The sequence below is a fragment of the Phoenix dactylifera genome, chromosome 4 (genome assembly GCF_051530095.1).
Source record: "Phoenix dactylifera cultivar Ajwa chromosome 4, Ajwa_hap1_PhDact_Kaust_v1.1, whole genome shotgun sequence".
Classification (NCBI taxonomy): Eukaryota; Viridiplantae; Streptophyta; class Magnoliopsida; order Arecales; family Arecaceae; genus Phoenix; species Phoenix dactylifera.
In genome coordinates, this window is record NC_143193.1 from 2819689 (window position 1) to 2840694 (window position 21006).

The 21006-nt window shown below is 39.5% G+C and overlaps 2 protein-coding genes across 2 annotated transcripts; one reads left to right on the forward strand and one right to left on the reverse strand.

The window, feature by feature from the left end:
- The first annotated feature begins 6136 nt into the window (after positions 1-6136).
- On the forward strand, positions 6137-6684 carry LOC103721704 (uncharacterized). Its single transcript, XM_008812012.6, has one exon. The coding sequence runs from the start codon at positions 6246-6248 to the stop codon at positions 6453-6455; it is 210 nt and encodes a 69-aa protein (XP_008810234.1). The 5' UTR covers positions 6137-6245; the 3' UTR covers positions 6456-6684.
- Positions 6685-12155: 5471 nt separating this feature from the next.
- Positions 12156-12605, reverse strand: LOC103721703 (uncharacterized). Its single transcript, XM_039133380.3, has one exon. It carries the CDS (start codon positions 12603-12605, stop codon positions 12156-12158), a length of 450 nt encoding a protein of 149 aa, XP_038989308.3.
- Positions 12606-21006: the final 8401 nt, after the last annotated feature.

The following is a 21006-nucleotide window of genomic DNA, read 5'->3' on the forward strand; positions in this document are numbered from 1 at the left end:
AATTTAAGCTTGTGGGCTATAGTGATAGTGATTGGGCCGGAGATATGGATGACCGGAAGAGCACTATCGGCTTCATTTTCTACTTGGAAAATACAGCTTTTACTTGGAGTTCGAAGAAGCAACCAATCGTGACACTTTTTACTTGTGAAGCTGAATATGTTGCCGCTACTTCTTGTGTTTGTCATGCCATATGGTTAAGAAGATTATTGAAGGAGTTACAAATGCCACAAGAGGAGGCCACAGAGATTTTTATTGATAATAAGTCGACCATTGCATTGGCAAAGAACCCAGTTTTTCATGATAAAAGCAAGCATATAGATACAAGGTATCATTTTCTCAGAAATTGCATTGCAAAGAATGAAGTGCAAGTGAAGTATGTGAAGACCCATGATCAAGTTGCAGATATTTTTACTAAGCCTCTCAAGTATGACACTTTTAGCAAGTTGAGGATGATGCTTGGAGTTACAACAAATTAAGTTTAAAGGGGGGTGTTGAAAAGTAAACTTAATTTAATGAATGACTTTTGGGAGGATTCATGAATATGTGAAGGGTCACCTTGAGAATGGTGATTCATGTATATGTATTTAAGTAGTTCATGTCTTTTGGGTTTTCTATGTGCATTTAAGTGGTTTATGTCTTTTGGGTTTTCTATGTGCATTTAAGTGGTTCATGTACTTAGGTTTATTCATGTACCTAGAAGTTTTATAAATACCATGTAAGTCTTACAGTTTTGTAAGCAAGGCAAGAGCCAAAGTGAATAGAAAAAATCTGAAATATTCTTCCTCTCCATCCTTTCCTCTCTAATCTCTTTTTCTATATTTCCAACAATAAGGTGTTCACACTAACATCGCCCCTGCAAGCGAAGCAGGGAAGGGTCGATGGTGAGCTTAGAATGAAGAAAGAAGAACTGAGGCCGAGGTAGGTTCCTAGTAAAAATATCCGCAAGCTGAAGATTGGAGGGAATAAACTGAAGCTCAATCTTGCCAGTAGAGACAAGTTCGCGAACAAAATGGTAATCCAAGGCAATGTGCTCGGATCGCAGCTTTATGACAGGATTAGAAGCCATAAAGATCGCACTCCGGTTGTCGCATAGGATGAGTGGAGGCCGAGGCAAGGTGACATGAAGATCATGCAAGAGATGAGTAAGCCAGGAAACTTCAGCAGCAGTAGTCGCTAAGGCACAGTACTCGGATTCAGTATAGCAAATCCAGAAGTGGAGCGACTGGTGTTGGGCCAGCCAGCCTAACCGGCATTAGTAGAAGCAAGTAGATCCTTAGAAGAGGTGCTTGATAGCTCGCAAGTAGTTGTCGGTGGGAGAATGCATGTTCTAGCAAACAAAGTTGACACTGTGAGAAATATTAGACCGAGTAAATGTCAAATACTGAAGAACACCAACGAGACTTCGAAAGGTGGTAGGGTCGGAATAAGTAGAACCAGTGGCAGAAAGACGCTGACCAACAACCATAGGAGTGGAAATTGGTTTGCAGTCCACCATTTGAGCTCTTTCCAAGAGGTCAAGGGCATATTTTGTCTGACTTAGGAATAGACTAGAGAACGTACGTAAGACTTCGATGCCGAGAAAGTAATGAAGGTCACCAAGATCCTTCATAGCAAACTCAGTGGCGAGCCGGACAATGAAGGAGCGAAGCAATTGCGGATTATTACTAGTGAGCACAATGTCGTCTACAGATAAGAGAAGTAAATGATGTGGCCTTGGAATGTGTAGACAAAAAGTGAGGAATCAGCCTAACTGCTGCGAAATCCAAACCTAAGAAGAAAGGAACTGAAGCACTGGAACCATGCTCGAGGAGCTTGTTTGAGGCCGTAAAGAGCACAATTCAGTTTGCAGACATGATGCGAAAACCTGGGTCAGTATAGCCAAAACCTGGGTCAGTTTAGCCAAGGGGTTGCTCCATATAGACTTCCTCTTTAAGTAAGCCACGCCAGAGGGCATTTCTAACATCTAATTGGCAGAGTGACCAGCCTGCTCTAACAGCCAAAGATAGGATGAGACGGATGGTGGAGCGTTTGACAACAGGACTAGTTTTAGGTCTTGGCCTTGTCAGGAACATCAATTTACTCTCCACTTTCTACCTCTAGAGCCCCAGTTTTCGGCCTTAGGGCTTCTAATACGGACAGCAGCATCACCAGGATCTGGAAAATGTTAGCTTAATAGAAAATCCCCCATCCATACATTATCCCTAAAACGACTCACACCACCACGACCTACATGGAAGACCAGGTTGCACCAAAAGCCCAAGAATTTAATATAACATCCCTTGGCGTCATACACCGAGTTTAAGATAGAAGATCTAGGACACAACTTTGTCTTATTGGGAGTAGAAACACTTGCCGAGGTTTCTCCTCTAGGAAGCACCACCAACTTCAAGACAGCCAAATTCATCTCCTGAAGTCTCTTGATACGAAGCCCACACTCTTGCTTTGACCACCACAAATAGAACAAGGAAACTGGCTCGGCAGGATAAATGAAATAGAGGAGGATGATTCTACCTGCTATGGAGAGATACTTGTCCTTCCATTCAGAAAAATATCGGACACTGTCTTCTATGTTGATTTATTTTAGAAAACTCGTACACAAAGCAATATATTTTGTGAGAGCACGTACCCTCTTGCAGTGGAGGTGATTCCCATGGTTGGCTGGAGGATTGGAGAAGAGAAAGGAGGGCTGGAGAAGCCGCCCATCACCTGTGATTCAAGTCTTGGCATATCTTTTCCACCATACTGGCAAGCTGTCGTCTGGTCACTCTCTCCATTAGGCAGCTGTCGATTTCCCAGAGCCCTTTGTAGCAGCGGTCCGTGCACAGGTTTAAAAGACTGAAGGAAATGAAATGCATGGGCACCATTTCTTGGTTAATTCCCAAAGAAGGATGAGGAACAAGGGTTGGGTCTTTTGTTAGGGTGCGCATTGAGTGGCGCTTGGTAGCTTCTTCTTTTTTTCTTTTTCTTTTTTTCTTTTTTTTTTTTTTTTTTTACAACAACAGTTTACACAATGGGTGTAGGTGCAGACAATAAAATCAGAAAAAAAAAAAATGGTACAAAGGATCAGACACAGACACATGGTTCTCCTAGATGAAATCTCCGAAGTGGTGAGCTGCAAAGGAGGCAACCCAATCGGCAGCACCGTTTGCCTCCCTGTAGACATGTGTGGCCTGATAGGAGCCATACTCACCCAAGAGTCTATATATGTCGTGGAGCAATGGCCTTCCATCATCAATACATCTCCGACTCCGGACTCACTCGATCGCCGTGGTCGAGTCCCCCTCAAGGAAAATACGGTCCGCACCCAATACACGCCTCGCATAGGTGATGCCCTCCTATGCAGTTCTGAGCTCGGCACTAACAACAGACGTGTCGAAAATCATCCGACCCTCGGCTGCCACCAGTTTGGTGTCGTCGTCTTTGATAACAAATTCCACACCTCCACTACTCCCTCACTTGCTGACACTACCGTCAAAGTTCACCTTAAGAAAGCCAAGAGGTGGGGCTCTTAGAAAACAAACACAGTCTTGGTCACTGCAAGAGCTGAATGGGAACTCCAAATTTTTCTAACCGTCCTAGAGGACGACAACTCAATAGTGTCGATGACCTCTGCCGCATGAAGTAAAGCTCTATCCGCCACCACCCTCGGATGCGCTCTGCTGTCCTCAAAGATCCGGACATTTTTATCTACCCAACAGTAGTAGGCCAGATGGGCAGCACTAATCTCCCACTCCTTAAGGCCAGGCCTCCGTGAGAAAGCCTCCAAGAAGCATAGAAAATCTTCAATCAACGTCCACCCCTGCCGCGGGTTGGGGGAGGCCGAGGTGCACCTCCAGATCTGAGCAGCTTGCAGACATCCAATGAGGACATGAAAAATAGACTTCTCTACCTTCGGGCAGACCACACAACCTGAGGGAATCCTCACCCCTCGCCGAGCCAACATGCCTCTGGTAGGCGGGCACCCCCATGCCACCTTCCAGACAAATAAAGCTACTCAAGGATGGATGTGCATCCTCCAGATCTAGTCCCCATTAATCTGCCGAGCCAAAAATCTCTCGACCACCCCAGATAGGTCTCGAGCTCTCACCTCTGACCTCCAAATCACGCTCTAGACCCTCCTGTCCACAGCCTCCCCTAAAGGAATCGACAGTGATAGGACTCGCTCAGTCAGCTGCTCCCCAAATAACCGCCTAACGCGGTCCTCGTTGCACTTCCGCTCGCCCAGTATGAACAGATCGTAGACTCTGCGCCCCACCAACTAACTATGGACTAACCATGCAGTGGTACCTCAAAAAGCCAACTATTCTTCAAGACGTCGATAGCTCGTCCATCCCCGATCTTCCATTTGATCGCCGGGATAACTACCGAGGTGTGTGTGCAAATCTCTCTCCAAATGAAGAAGTTGCCTCAATCGGTGTGGAAGACGACCGAATTGGCCGGATCCCCATACTTGGCCCATATCAGAGAGCCCCAGAGACTCTCCAGCTCCAAAATAAACTTAGCTGCCAATCTGGTCGCGAGGATCTCCCATCACTCAATCAGAGAGTGGACTCCCAGCCTACCACTGCTAGTCGGCTGGCAAATAGTTTCCCAGGCTAGTAGGTAAACACCATTGCTATCCCCACGCTATCCCCCAAATGAAGCTTCCGAACAATCGCTTTCCATGCACCACAACGCTGCGAGAGGCACTATAGTGTTGGATAATAGGTAAATAGGTATCGAGCTCCAAACTGATCGTACCATCCCTTCAGTCCGCGACTGATGCCTAGCTCCATGGAAGAACACTCCCTTCTGCGGAGACGTGATCGGAACCCCGAGATATCTCAAGGTTCCCTCCTCAATATCCAATATTTGCATGATAGAAGCCTTCACACCTGGATTGATCTTCGGGCTGAAGCATATGGCTGAATTTGCCAAATTAACCTGATGTTTGGATGCCGCACAGTACTCTTCTAGAATCCTCCGGATTGCCAAAGCCGATCGCCTTATAGCACGGGCCAACAACAGACAGTTATCAACAAATAGTATGTATGAGATCTTAGCCGAATCTGACACCAATCTATAAGTCTCTACATAGTGCGTCATTGAGGCATGCTAGAGTGCTCTAAAAAAGGAGTCTGCGCAAATGATAAACAGAAGTGGTGACAGGGAGCATCCCTGTCTCAGCCCAACTGATGACTCGAAGAACTGCAAAGAGGAGTTGTTCACCAATATGGCAAAAGATAAGGTCAGAATACAACTCTAAATCCTCCTGATTTAAGTAGGTAAAAATTGAAACTCTGTAGGAAGTGAATTACGAAGTCCCACCTCATCCTGTTATAGGCTCTTTCTAATGTCAAGTTTGACACGCATCAGACACCTGCGCCCCGGCACCCTCTAGAGATCAAACATGAACTCAAGAGCAATGAGCACATTGTCGAAGATGGACCGCCTTCTAACAAAAACATCCGACTCAGAACAGAAGATTCTAGGTAGGACAAATGCGTTTTGTTCAACTATGAGGTGTAGTGATCATTTTAACATGGTTACTCCAACTTAATCCAACAAATAGTTTTTTCACAAACAATTTTATCCTCGGAGTAAATCATTTTCTTGGAATAAAATTTTCAGGATAATTTAAAGTTAATTATTCCATCCCATAGGATGGATTAGTTCATCCATCCATTCATTGATTTCTATTAAGTTAGATTCAACTAATCTGGCCTAATCTATTCCATGACTAAATGCATTTCCCCCATTGGGAATGGAACAAGGAGAATCTTATTCAGCCCCCATGGAAAAGCCTTGTCCGCTCCCCATGAACTTTCCACGCATCTTGATGCACCACAAAGCGGTGGTGGTGGGGCCGAAGACTTCCCCCGCAAAAACTTTGTACGGTGTCTCACGTGACCGTCCGTCCGCTTCCGACCCCCAACGCCGGACGCAAGGAAAGAACCAAAACCGCATCACCGTCCTTGGAGCGGTCCATTCGAAACAGACGGCAGAAGAGAGAGAAGAAAAGACGAGATCTGTGCCTTAGAAGGCACGCCAATCCAGCCCAAACCGGGATGCTCGGCACGTGGGAACGCATCTTTCGAGAAGCGTCCGCCACGATGCGCACGCTTGTCGCTTTTCTCCTCATTTAAGCTTGTTTGCGAGTTTATCGGCACCCAGTCTCTTTCCTTTCTTCCTTCTTGGCATTAGGTTAAGATTCTCCAGGGAGAAAGAGAAGAGAAAGAGAGAGAGAGAGAGAGAGAGAGAGAGAGATGGCGGATTGGGGTCCGGTGGTGATAGCGACGGTGCTGTTCGTGCTGCTGTCGCCGGGGCTGCTGTTCCAGCTGCCGGGGAGAGGGAGGGTGGTGGAGTTCGGCAACTTCCAGACCAGCGGCATCTCCATCCTCATCCACACCGTCATCTACTTCGGCCTCATCACCATCTTCCTCATCGCCATCGGCGTCCACATCTACACCGGCTAGAAATGCAACAACAACAATCACCACTTTCTCTATATTTTCCGTTCTTTTTTTTTGTTCTTGTTGTTGTGATCTCAAAAGGAAAGTGGATTTGGGGGAAATAATTACAATCAAAAGTTCTGTTTTCTGGGCCATGTTCAAAGTATTCTTATATTGTAGAAGAAGTCGGTTAGAAACCCTTGAACGGTAGTCGGTGCTTTTTAAATATTAATTTTTCTATGTATTTTATTTAGATTACAATTCATTTTTCTTAGCTGCAGCTTGGGATCGAATCGATTGGAAGTTTAGAAAAGAAAGGGCCTGCAATGACACAGAAATCTCATACAGAAGGCATGCAGCTGATGTGCAAATTTCCCATTGCTCAATTCCATGGCAGCGATGGGCAAAAAGATGAGATCAAGACCCTCTGATATCATTCTCTTGACAATTGTGAAAAGATTTGCTAAATCCTGCCTTTTGCTGCATCTTTTTTTTGGGGGGGGGGGGGAACAATTTATAGCATCTTTTTTGTTGATCATATATTTGAAAACATATTCATACGATATAATGGTATCTTAGAGCGAAGTAAATATTGTTATTGATGGCCATCATAACATAACAAACATTATAGTAGCCATCATTGTGCCTTACAAGGCTACAACCAATACAGCCAAAAAAAAAAGAAAAAAAGATCAGAGCAGGTCTAAGGTTATAAGGACTCAAAAAACATAGCATAAATCCCACAAGTTGTAGAATTGAAGAGTCAATGCCCTCTCTATCCATTCTATTCCCTTCCCTGCCTCCTTTCACAGACAATACCTATACATGAGAAGATATCATATGGATAAAGTAGCCATGCATCAAAAAAGCCCCTTAATATTTGCCAAAATGCAGCTAAGATCAGATCATGATGCCGAAAAACAAATTGTAGCCAAGAGCAATGCTTCAGAGTAGATTTGCATGCGACGATGCATCAGACCACCGCATCTCTACACCCAACTGATTCTTCGAAATATTCAAGTAACCATGTTGCTACCTTATTATTATTGAATATCTCATGTGCAGTGTGAATGTCTATGAGAGTTGCATTACATTATCGAGAAGAAAAGTGTCTTGCCCATGTATTTCATTGTAATGGTTGTTCAAAGAAATCTGATCACACAAATAACCACATCAGGAAGGATCATGTTGTCATTTAACCGAATGCCGACTGCGAAAATTTCTATTTCAACTGTTGAAGGAAATGATAAACTTATGTCGTAACGTTTTTGGAGGTTCTGTATCTGTCTTGTGGAAAAAAAAAAACATACCTTTCAGTTAAATGACTCATGAAGAAGGATCAAGAACCTCTTGGTAAACATTGCATCTGATGGGGGGCTATAAATAAGCCAGTTAGCTCATTGCTCTTAGTTTTGAACAAAATGAAAAGATAGGTCTGGTAGTTTTATAAACTACAGCCATTGAGGTGAAGAATCCTAATTCAAGCTGAAAAACATTCAGAAACAAGATAAATTTCGATGAGAGAGATAACACAACAAAGAACATACGGATCTTTCTACAGCACTGAAAGTGAAGAGGTTCGCAGGTAATTTATGCACAACATAGCAAGAGGGCCCTAGTGGGTAACCTCAGCCTAGCCAATAATCCTCTTCAAATTATAAGTTTTGCCTTGCTGTCACTAGTTGACTAAGGAAGTTTAGAGGACCCAAATGAGACTCAGTTACAATTGGCATATGCTTTGGGCAGTAGTGCAATTTAATGTAAACCTTAGGATAAGGTTAAATGTTTCGAGAGAACTACAAGATTGTTGATTTTCTAGATTTGAATCCTAAATATGCAGCTGAACATATTTGGCTGATTATGAAATAGATCGTTTAGGATTGCCTTGAAAAAGTTGTCTAACTTGAGATCAATCTGCTAAAATGGAATTTACATAAAAATGAAATTTAAGTGAACTGGAAGAGAAAAGAAGCAGATGAAAAAGAAAAAGGTGAATAAAATATGCCTCAAGTCTCCATCTCAGGGACTAGAAACAAAATCGACTATACCACTAGAAAATTTTTAATGAATGCACATATTCACCAGGTGTCTCTAAATACACTAACACTAGGAGTCTGTAGAAAATTTTGGCCATCCAACTAATCTATCACCTCTTAGATAAAAGTTTGGTTGATACCCTGCCTCTGTGTGTCTGTGAAGCAGTTGGGGCAGCAACCTACTTAAGCAAATCCTCCATGTTTGCAGATGTTTTATCCATCCATCTAATCTGTCACCTCTTCAATAAGAGTTTGGTTCCTACTGTGCCTCTTTCTGTGTCTGTATTGAGGTGGGGATAGCAACCTCGTTAACCATTAACCTCACAAGTTTTCAGAAAATTTTAGCCCTACCTCTAATCTACCACCTCTTAGATAAGAATTTGGCTGCTATGGTACGTTTTTGTGTGTCTGTGTTGTGGAGGGGGAAGCAACCTCATTAACAGTTTTTTCAGTAATGATGGTGACGACCCGAATTCATCAAACAAATGCGGGACTCAATGCATAAGGAAGGAAGGAACTGGTGCTAAAAGTTCAGGAATTTAAACTGGGGAATATGGAGGTGGCAGCAAAAGAAATATTTCTCAACTAAGATACATGGACAAGGAAGCACACAGTGGATGATGCCTGAGGAATTTTATGAACTAAAGATGCTATTAAAGACAATACAGAGATTGAGGATAATCTAACGACAAGTAATAAGAAAAAATGGTTTGAGAACCACCGTTACAAATTAAGTTCCTCGATAGTGTGCAAACTTCTCTCAGAGCTGAAAGGGTAATTGCACACTACATATCTGAATGAGCATTAATGTCCAACAGAAGAAACAACATAAAATTTATTTTGATAACACTTTCAAATTTCGATAGTGAACTAATACAAATGAGTATAAAGTTCTACAATGACAAATGGAAAATCAGTAAAAGGAGGAGCAAACTAAAGTTGGTCCTAGCTCTTGTGCTGAAAGCCTCACTGACATCATAGATGGTTTGCCCATTATATAGAAAGCTGTGCAGTCGCCAAAATTCAGCACAAATGCGCTAGAGAAACAGAACCTTGAATTATGTATAAAAGCCAGCCTTTCATACATGATTCCCACTGGTACCAGAATGACACTTGCATCCATGTGGATAGTAAGATTACATGTTCATTACTCTACAAGCAACCATTTTCTTGTTGGACAACATATTGGCTTAATTGATGATTGACTTCAACATTGTGTATCCACAATGACATTCACCCTTAAAACAGAGAGATAAATGACTAACAGTTTCCAAAATACAATAAAAGAAAAACTATGAGTTGCTTGTTATGTTATTTGGGCTGTCAAATGTACCTGGTACGTTATGTGGATCCAAGTCAAGTGCTAAAACTTTTTATTTGTAAGTTTCTACCAATGATTTAAAACACTGCTGCCTTGGATGCCAACATGGTCTGCAGGTGGGGCTGCCCAGGCATCTGCCTTAAAATTTTGCATCGTATTCAAATATGAAGGATGAGATTGATTTACAAATTGGTGGATGTTGCCAAGCTGGTAGTCCAACTGACTATCTTAGTTACCTGAAGTGGGAGAGAGCGTAGGAGCGGATATTGGTGCAGGTGCAGGGTAGCGGATCTCTATTTTTTTATTAAAGAAAGGAAAAGAGAAAAATAGGAATAGGAAGCACCTAGAAAGAAGTTTCGGGCGGGGGGGGGGGGGGAGTATGTTGAGGATTTCTAGGAAGATATGACACCTAGACAGAAGTTTCTGGCCACTATGCATACAGAATCTTATTTTGTTATTATGTTTCAATTACTGGATTTATGCATCATTTTAGGCTTCTCTTTGTATTTATTTTCATTTTTAATTTATCATTTTAGGGCCTCCTTGATCTATGGGTGCCTGCCTAGGGCTAGGCGGCCCCCCAGCATGCCTACCTACCACCTACTGTCTTTAGAATATGGAACTACAGTAAAATGTAACTTGGTGATATTGACATTTACAGCTAGAATCATATTTAGCATCTTCATTTGGTAATGGAAGGTGCTATGACTAGAAAAGTTCTGATCACTTCAGAAGTTGCTTTGTTCTAAATAGCTTCATATTTTTCAGCTATGTCATTTACAAAGTTTTAAGCTTAAGCTTGACAAGGCTAAGGGTATCATATATTGACTTTACCTTATTGTAATAAATAGGCAATAAGAACTTTTCTTTGATAGGAAATAGCAACCATCTTGATCACTTTACAGTGTTAATAACTTGTTACATTGGATAAATAAATGGATGGTAAGTGCTTTTGAGAATGCAAATTCATGCAAGTAATGTCCTTTGATTTCACCCATTTCGGCCTGCGGGGTTGATCGAGTAAAGAGACTAGACCTGCAAGTTCCACTAATTAGATGAATCATTTTGGCTACCCCAAAAATCCTGCAGTTGGAAACCTTTAGCTGGTCATGAACAGATCAGATACCCACATATGCAGAGAGCACCCAAGGCTTGCTAGCAATAGCATTCTCTGTTGTGGTCAAAAGAAAATATTGAGAATTATCTATGCACCCTGAGTCAGTTCCCAAGAACTTTCATAGACAACACTACTATGATGTAATTTGAAATGTATACACACATGAGATAAGGACAATGAATCGAAAGAATAAAATACTTGAACGAATCAAATAAATGGTAGGTTCAGATAAATCCTCACACATGAGAGTCACGGAAAAGGCTAGCGCACATTCCAAATGGCATCTATAGCATGTTAGGATGTGATTGATGACCAAATTCTCCAATATTGTTACAATTGGAGATTAAATCAAGAAATCCACATTGCCACTAAGCGTGCATCTATACTTGCTGACAATAATTTTCAGAAAATGCTGTGCCTTTCCATGTCAGTGGTCTGCGCATGCTTGGTAGTGCGTGTGGTGAATTACCCATGCATCCCCTGCATGCTGCTGCTTGTGTGCTGCCACATCAGTGCACAAGGATTCATGCACAGGTGGTCACTTGTGGGCATACCAACACTCCAATAATTTTATGAAGAACCATACAACTCCAACAATAAGAGCTGAGGTAATGACACCAATGCAGTTAAAAAAGGCAAATAAAAAGAGCAAGAGGGCCCTACATGCATTCATGATTGAAAAAATAACAATTAAGCACTTATCCAAAGGGAAAGGATCCAAGGAACATGTCAATTCATCCCTGAATTATTGGAAAAGATTGACAACTATTTCCAATCACTAACTAGAGACCTTCCACAGGGGTCTCTTGTTTCAAACAACACACTAACAACATTCAATAACAAAACAGCCACTACCCCTGAGGTTCCAATAAACAAAGGGATACCTTGACTTTCTCATAAACAAATATCAACCATGCAAAACCTTCACATGCCTCATATAATTGAACAAAACTACAATTATTTCATATATATGTAATTATATACAAAATGCATTGAATCACAAAAAAAAATCACCCATTTTGTTTACCCAAAACACAAATGCTATCCTATTTTCGTCACAAGAACACCAAGAAGATATCTCAGGAAGATTGAAAGTGATCTAGAAGGGGACACAGTAGACCTCGAAAGGTTTATTCATGAGAACTAAGCAACTAATCAATCTCACGATTAGCCTATGTATTTAAAACAAGAATCGGTAATGCAATAAAACAAAAGAAAAATCCAACTTTTAGAAGAAAATTCAATTGATATCACATCAGAGATTTATAAAAGCAACTAAAAATTCCATCAAATTCACCTGGCACCTCGTTGGACGAAACTCTGGACGCAGAGGGGAAGCTGAGGCAAAGGATCGCCCGCCCCAACCCGGAAAGATTGGAGACGATTCCAATGAAGCTGAGCACCATCACCATCCCCAACACCCAAGGCATCAGAATGAACCCGATCGCGAACGTCACCGACCCGCAGAACATCATCGCCAGCGACACCCCAAGCAGCAGCGACGCCAGCCCCGTCAGCGACAGCTGCGGCCGAGGCCGCCTCGCTGGCCGCGGCTCCGCCACAGCTGCCGATGCCCGGGCAGGCAGTGGCGTCGGCGGCGGAGGCATCTCCGGTCCGGCTAGGTGGGGGGATCGGAGGACGGAGAGGAGGAGGGAGCAGAGCTCGTAGAGAACCCGCGAGGGCTGGTCCTCGCCCCTCATGGCGGAAACCCTAACCCCGCGAGACAGAGAGGAGCGAGAAGAAAGTTCCCGAAATATCCCCGTCGGCGGATAAATTTTCCGGCGATGGAGGAATGCGAGGTGTGGATAGAATGGGATCGAAACTCTTCTCTTTCCTCAGCAATCTTTTATCCCTTCTTTCTGGCTTTGATCGGAACGAGCTCCCGGGAGAGGGAGAGCGAGAAGAATTGGGAAGGCTAACCGAAAATTCTGATATGTTCACCCCCGATTACCATAACAACGATTGACGTAACACGTGAACTGGAGAAAGAGAGTAAGAGTGAATGGTTAAAAATAAAGACTATATTTATCCATTTTTGAGTAATTAAAACGTTAGTTCGTTTTTATGTAATTTTGTTTGATATATGCGCTCTGTATAGGCAGAACTGCTCTTGACGTAGTCGTACACAGAGAGAGAGAGAGAGAGAGTGAATAAGTTGAAAAAGGGAGTGTATTTATCTATTTTCAGTAATTAATGCATTATTTGTTTTTTAATTACGTTTTTTAAGTCATTAAAAGTTATTTTGTTTAAAATTAGGAAGAAAAGGGTTGGGTATGTTGATATGTCACGCGTCAGGAAAGAGGAGGCAGCCTTTGTTGTTTTTCTCTTCTTTTCCACGCCTCTTCCCAAAACGGATTAAACTCGCACTGGTGGTATGCTCAATGAGTTGTTAACAATGGACATAGCGTGTGGTTTGAGTTTTTCTTTTATTTTATTTTCCTCCCTATACACACGTGCCTCGGACGGCACGCATGTGAGTGTGCCAACAAAATAAAAAAAAAATGACGAAAAAAATAACAAACATCTGCTTGATCGAGAGAAACCTAACAGAATAATGCGCCACAAAAAAAGCCACCCAGTCAACCACACTGCAAGCCTTTCGTCACAGAATATCCGGCCTTGGAGTACATGATAATTTCTAACAACATAGTATCATCAATATCTTATACTTGAATAATATTTTTTTATTAAATAATAATAATATATGCTTTGGAAATAAGAGTTTTTTTTTTATTCAATACATAAAGAACTTTAGTGCAGTATTCCATCTTCTATTTTCCATCACCAATTTGAGTAAAAACAAGTATTTCACCGGTTGCCATCCCTATGGTTATGCTAGTTAATTACTTAATATTCAAAAAATATCCTACCGTTTCTATCTCATCTTGATGATATTTCAAAAAATAATAATATTATGCAGTTTGAAAATAATATATAATTTTTTTGACTTTTTAATAATAATTCAGACATCACGGCAAAACTCAAATCTACTATATGGTTATGGTTTATAATGCTTATTCACAATTCATTCGCTTCATAACATATAGCAGTTTGAAATATGCTATGGCATTTCTCAATCATAAATGATGAAAATGCGTCATAATTAAATAGATAATGTAGATAAAGGCAAGCCTTAACCAGACCTATATTAGAGCTAAATCATTGAGGAGGAGACCCATTAAGTAAAATAGAGAGAGAAGGTTCAATCAACATCCTCTAATCTAGTTAATTAACCTTTTAAGTTTGCAAGGACACATTATATGTGATTCCAAACAATTCTTTTCTCTGATGAAATAATTGCAATTAATTCTGTCATAGGCTGCCTTCATTTTTGGGGCATTATCGAGGGAATAAAAAATTTCCTAAACCAAGAGAATATCGTTAGAGATGGATCTACCTTGTGCAAGGCCCCTTGGTATTAATATTAAATTTAATTTGTAAGTGTCCAATAGCAGCTGCTAATGATCATTAATTAATAATTATGATTTTTGATAAATGATTGTTAACAAATATGTTATACTATATATCATAGTGCACATAAAATATTCATCTGTTGGAAACATTGCAGGGAGTCCTGAAATTGTTATAATCATTATTATCTAGTGTTATTGTTGTTGCAATTTGAAACCATGGTTAATTTGGCCATCCTACAAGTTAAGTTACTTGGCTATCGAGATTGAGGATGGTCTAGGAGAGACATTGCTCAAAATGTCCTTAATTCTCGTTAGTTTGGTTAGCGTCCACCCTTTTGATGGTATAGGCAGGAGAGAACAAGATTAAGAGCGCCAAAGGTTGGACCAACCCATGGTCTGCTTGAGCCAACCTGTTTTCAGATGGATGGAGCCAAGTATTCAATGGGTTAGACTGAGTTTCATCTATTTATTCATGAACTGAAAAGAGTAATACTTTGGCCAAGTTGGCTTGCATATCGAATTGGCACAGATGTGAAATCTGTGTACATCCGCAATAAGAAAATGTTGTGGCACAATACATAAAATTTAGATGATACCTTAACTTCAGATAAGCAATTACATGTAGCTAGCTAAAATTATTCTTCGAACAAGCTAATACCAACTTATGATACCATTGTTAGCACGTCTACTGATTTTAGGAGACTTGATGTGGCTCACTTGATCAAGTTTACCCACATCAGGATAAACATAATCTCATTTAAATGGTGACTTAATCCAATCTGATTAGAGGTTATTTAGAGTTTATCTTTTCAGGTGGTTTCCGTGATATATAGAAACTAATTAGAGATAAATCTTAAAAATAAAGATCTGGATCCCTAACCTAGCACTATAAATAAGTATGTGGATCCATCACCTAAGACACTCAAGTCCTAAGTAGGTTAGAAGCTTCGGATCTCCTACCCTTCTCTCTCTCTCTCTCCTGCAGTTTTTCTTCTTCTTTTAGTAAAAATTTATTTGTTTATTGTTATTCTACTGCATGGTATGCTTACATTGTGGTATGAGAGCCAACATTTGGCTCATATTGTTTAACATCCATGTTATTTAAACATGGCTAACTTTTTTTGGCTAGCCAATCTGATACATATAGATCCCTGGCAGTATGTTAATTCAGATAAAGGGGCTTTAGAAATTTATATTCAATCCCTAGAAAAAACTTAAATTACATATAGATCCTAAAATATATTTAGTTGACCCCCGACAGTACATTATTTTACAAATGGGTCTTCAAAAACTTGCATGTGATCTGCAGAAGAAAGTTTTATTATATACAGGTCCTCAGATATATTTATGCGGTCCTTGTATTCAAGTTTCATTACAGAATAGTACACTGATAATTATATATTGATCCCAGTAATGAATTATATTGCATAAATAATCAATTTAGATGTTTTTTATGATGAATCATGATTATTTAAATTGTTCATATTTTCATGATCAAGGGAGATACATGCATAAGACAAGCTAAAACATTTTATGCGGGAAAAGACATAAAGATGATTAATTTTTTTGCATATTTGTGATAACAAGCTAAAGTACCTCATAAATTTTTGAATGCTTTAATTTAGTCAATAAAACGTCTTTTATCACCATCTCATAAAATTGAACACTTGTATTATACATAATGACCCAGCCCCAAAGGAAAGTCATTATACAAGATTAATGATGGGATAAAATAATGTTATTAGTATGATATTTATAATGAAATCTTGTTGCCCAAAGGCCTTGAATTCTTCATTAATATTGAATGATATCTAATGAAATTATCCATTGAATAACGGTGTCTAAAAAAAGCTTGCCAAAAAGGCCTACGTGCCTAAAAAAGGCTGGTACTTAAGTGAGCCTAGTGCACCACTACCGATCTGGAGCTGATTTGACTATTATTTTTTGGATTTTTTAACTAAACATCTAAAGTTTATTAACTGTCATACTTAATGCATTAGTTTTACATGTAAAGTTATTATTTGGAATAATTAAAATGAATTATAATAATTTATATAAGGTATTTATCTCATTAAAACTTTATTTTGATACTACTTGAAAGAGAACGTCATGATAATTTAGGAGTAGCCACAACATCTTAAATTATTATGATGTATAATTTTGGATCATATTCGGAGTCATGAGACAAAATTACGCGACTAAATGGTATCTAATATTACAATTAAGGCTTATTGTTTGGGATAATTAAAATGAATTATAATAATTCATATAAAGTATTTATCTATTAAAGCTTTATTTTGATACCCTTTTTTTAAAAAAATGTTATGATAATTTGGGAGTAGCCACAACATCTTAAATTATTATGACGTTCTAATTTTGGATCACATTCAGAGTCATAATACAAAATTAAGATATTAAATGGTATCTAATATTGCAATTAAGTTAATAAAATAATTATTATGCCCACCAAAAAATAATTATTTTATTATCTTAATTGGGATAAGATAGTGGATTCATCACTAAAATGAGAATTTTCTATATCCACAAATAATAAAAATTTCTTATTTTTAGTTTGTGATATTTACTAGTCTTATTAATAAAGTTTAAGTAAATTCAATGCATGTTGCAACCTTTGCCCATAGGGAGGTTTGAATTTACTTTAATTTTGAAATGTTTCATAGCATAATATATTCTTGATTTTTGCAGTTATTCCTACTACGTTTTTTGGGTACTGAATCATCTAGAGTTTCATTATTGAGTGGTGATAATTATTCTGATTTAAAGGATAAAAATTTGTTGACTTTGGGGTGCATGGATCTTGACTTGGCGCTTCGTGTGGATGGACCACCCGTCCCTACAGAATCAAGTTCACCAACTAATAAGGCTTCTTATGAGCGGTGGGAGCGATCTAATCGCTTAAGTTTGATGCTTATTAAGTTTTATATAAGTAAGGGCATCAGGGGTTCGATCTCTGATTGCCATAAGGCAAAGAATTTTATGAAGGCAATAGAAGAGCAGTTTATCAGCTCTGATAAGGCATTGGTTAGCACCCTGATAAAAAGGCTTTCAAACATGAGGCATAATAGTTCTAAAAGTTTGCATGAACACATTACGGAGATGCATGATATTACTGCTCGACTCAGAGGTTTAGAAATAGAGATTTCAGAGTCATTTTTAGGTATATTTCATTTTGAACTCTCTTCCTAAGGAATATGATTCTTTTAAAATTTTCTATAACACATAAGAAAAAATGGTCAATTAATGAACTCCTGACCGTGTGTGTTCAAGAGGAAGAGAGATTAAAACATGAGACTTTTGAAGTTGCTAATTTGGCATCTCAAGGTAAAGGAAAGGCTCATAAAGAAAAAAATGTCCTTAAAAGGAAGAATGCTAAAGTGTCTGCCAAGCGTGAAGGCAATAAGGTTGCATGCTTCTTTTACAAAAAAAAGAGATACGTGAAGAAGGATTGTACCAAATACAGAAAGTGCCTCGAAAAGAAAGGTAATCTACTATCTCTTGTGTGTTATGAGTCTAATTTTGTTAATGTTCTTAATAATATATAGTGGATTGATTCTGGTACTACAATTCACATTGCCAATATTATGTAGGGCTTTTCTCTCCCTAAAGATTGGCATAAAGAGGAATATTATTAAGGAGAACTCCTCATTATTATGGCATAGGCGATTGGGACATATCTTAATAGCAAGAATAAAAAGGTTAGTAAATAAAGGGATACTAGATACTTTTGATTTTACCGACTTTGGTACTTGTGTAGATTGCATAAAGAAAAAGAAAACTAACAAGACCACTAAAGGAGCCATAAGAAGTTCTAAGACTCTTTAGATAATACACACAGATCTTTGTGGACCATTTACCCTACCTTGTCTGAATGGTTAGAGATATTTTATCTCATTCATTGATGACCATACTTGGTATATGTATCTCTATTTTTTATATGATAAGGCTGAGACATTTGATGCTTTCAAAGCATATAAAACAGAGGCAGAGAAACAAATCGAAAATAATATTAAAATTGTAAGGTCAGATAGGGGTGGAGAGTATTATGGAAGGTACACAGAAATCAAACAGATGTCTGGGCCATTTGCTACATTTCTTAAAGAAGAGGGCATAATTGCTCAATATTCAATGCCGGAAACACCACAACAAAATGGTGTGATCAGGGCCGGCCCGAGCTCTAGGCGACCGAGGCGGTCGCCTAAGGCCTCAGGGCAATGGAAGGCCTCCGGGAGCAGAAGCTGGCTACGAGTCTTCCCCCTTGATGGAAGGGAGGTGGAGGGTTTCCTGGCCTGCAGAGGGGCAACTGGGGAAGTTGGGGACAGTAGTTTTGTTTTGGGTGGAGAGAGAGAGAGAGGAGGGATTTGGTTGGCTTGATACACGCCTGAAGCCACTCTTATCTTTCATCCCTTCTCCTTTTTTGGTTTTGGTCTTGGTTTTCCTTCCCTCACAAGTCATTACTCCTGATTCAGCTAGGCCATCAGGAAGAAAGATAGGGGGATTGGAGATGGACTTCTTGGAGGGTGGAGATTCTTTTAATTTTCTCCTCTCGGTTTCTTCTCCCCTCTTGGGTGGTAGAGAGAGAAAAGGAGGGAGGGGATTGAATGGCTGCTGTGCCGTGATGTTGCAATTGCAGCTTCGGTGCTCACTTGAAAAGGGAGATGGTCTTTAGCAAAAGAAAAGGAGGGTAGAGAAAGAGGAGGGAGGGGGGGTTGAATGGCTGCTGTGCCGTGATGTTGCAGTGGCTGCTTGGGTACTCACTTGAAGGGGAGATGGTGGGATGGGACTTTTATTAATTAGATGGAGTGAATTTTTCATAATGACCCTACTTTTTCTTACAGAGAGGTCCCTTTCTGGACAAATTCTTTGACCGTGAAGCACCATGGGATGGGATGACCTTTTCGTATTCTGCTCTTGCTTCACATGGTAAACAGTATTGCCAAGAACGGTTTCATGGGCTTTTTTTTTAAAGTATTTTTTTAATATTTTCATTCAAAAATTATATTAAACTGAAGAGACTTTTTGTCTATCTTTATTAGATTCATGCATCTTTGTTGAAATAGTATACTTGACAGCAATCTATTTCCATAACATTTTTTTAAGTATTTTATATTTATTAAAAAAATTTATTATTTAAAAAAAAGAGGCTTCATTTATTGAATTCGCCTTAGGCCCCCAAATATATTGGGCCGCCCCTGGGTGTGATAAAAAGAAGGAATCGTACGCTGATGGACATCGTAAGGAGTATGCTTAGTCATTTGAATATCCCTATCAAGCTATGGAGTGAAGCTTTAAAAACCACTGTATATGTACTAAATAGGGTTCCATTTAAGGCTGTTCTTAAAACTCCTTTTGAGTTGTGGAAAGGATGGAAACCAAGTTCAGGACATTTACACATATGGGGTTGTTCAGTTGAGGTGAGGATTTATAATCCACACATGAGAAAATTAGACCCCAGAACGGTTAGTGGTTTCTTTATTGGGTATGCTGAAAACTCCAAAAAATTTAAGTTCTATTGTTCTACACACACACCTAGAATCGTTGAAGTTAGAATGCTAAATTTCTTGATGATCATGAGTCTAGTGGGAGTGGTTTCCTCGAACCATATCGTTTGAGAAAATAAAGGAACCAATTGGTGAACCAAGTGTGGAATCAACTGGGAATATGGTTGTTTTTCAAAATTCAGTTCCAAATATAATTGAAGAACAACCAATTCAAGAGCAACCACGCCTTAAGGAACAAACTCATACGGAACCTCTTATTGAATCAAGACGATCCTCAAGAATAAGGAGACCAGCAATATTTAGCGACTACCTTGTATACATTCAAGAATCCGACTTTGATGTTGGACATCAAGTTGATCCTATTTCGTTTTCAAAAGCCATGACAGGGGATCATTTCTTTCTATGGCATGATGCCATGAAGGAAGAGATGGAATCAATGGCTAAAAATCAAGTCTGAAATCTCGTTGAGTTACCACAAAGAGCAAAATCCATTGGCTGTAAATGGGTCTTTAAGACTAAAAGGGACTCCTCTGGTAATGTTGAGCGATATAAGGCTAGACTTGTGGCCAAAGGTTTCATTCAAAGAAAGGAATTGATTTCCATGAAACCTCTCCAGTTTCTAAGAAGGACTCTTTTAGGATAATCATGGCACTAGTAGCTCATTTTGATTTAGAGCTACATCAAATGGATGTGAAAACGGCTTTCTTAAATGGTGATCTTGAGAAAATGGTATACATGGATCATCATGAAGGATTTTCATCCAAGGATAGTCATCTGATTTGTAAATTAAAGAAATCCATATATGGACTTAAATAGGCCTCTCGCCAATGGTATATTAAGTTTCACAACATTGTTACTTCATATAGTTTTACGGAGAACATTGTTGATCAGTGAATATACCTTAAGATGAGTAGGAGTAAATATATTTTTCTAGTCCTATATGTGGATGATATTTTGATTGCAACCAGTGATTTGGGTTTGCTACGTGAAACTAAAGATTTTCTTTCTAAACACTTTGAAATGAAGGATTTGGATGAAGCCTCATATGTCATTGGCATAGAGATTCATAGAGATAGATCTCGAAGGATATTGGGATTGTCTCAAAGGGCCTACATCGAAATAGTTTTAGAAAGATTTAATATAAAGTTTTGTTCACCTATAGTAGCACC

Excerpts from the sequence above, each read along its gene's own strand:
- LOC103721703 (XM_039133380.3), bottom strand. The coding sequence starts at position 12,605 with ATGAGGGGCGAGGACCAGCCCTCGCGGGTTCTCTACGAGCTCTGCTCC.
- LOC103721704 (XM_008812012.6), top strand. The coding sequence starts at position 6,246 with ATGGCGGATTGGGGTCCGGTGGTGATAGCGACGGTGCTGTTCGTGCTG.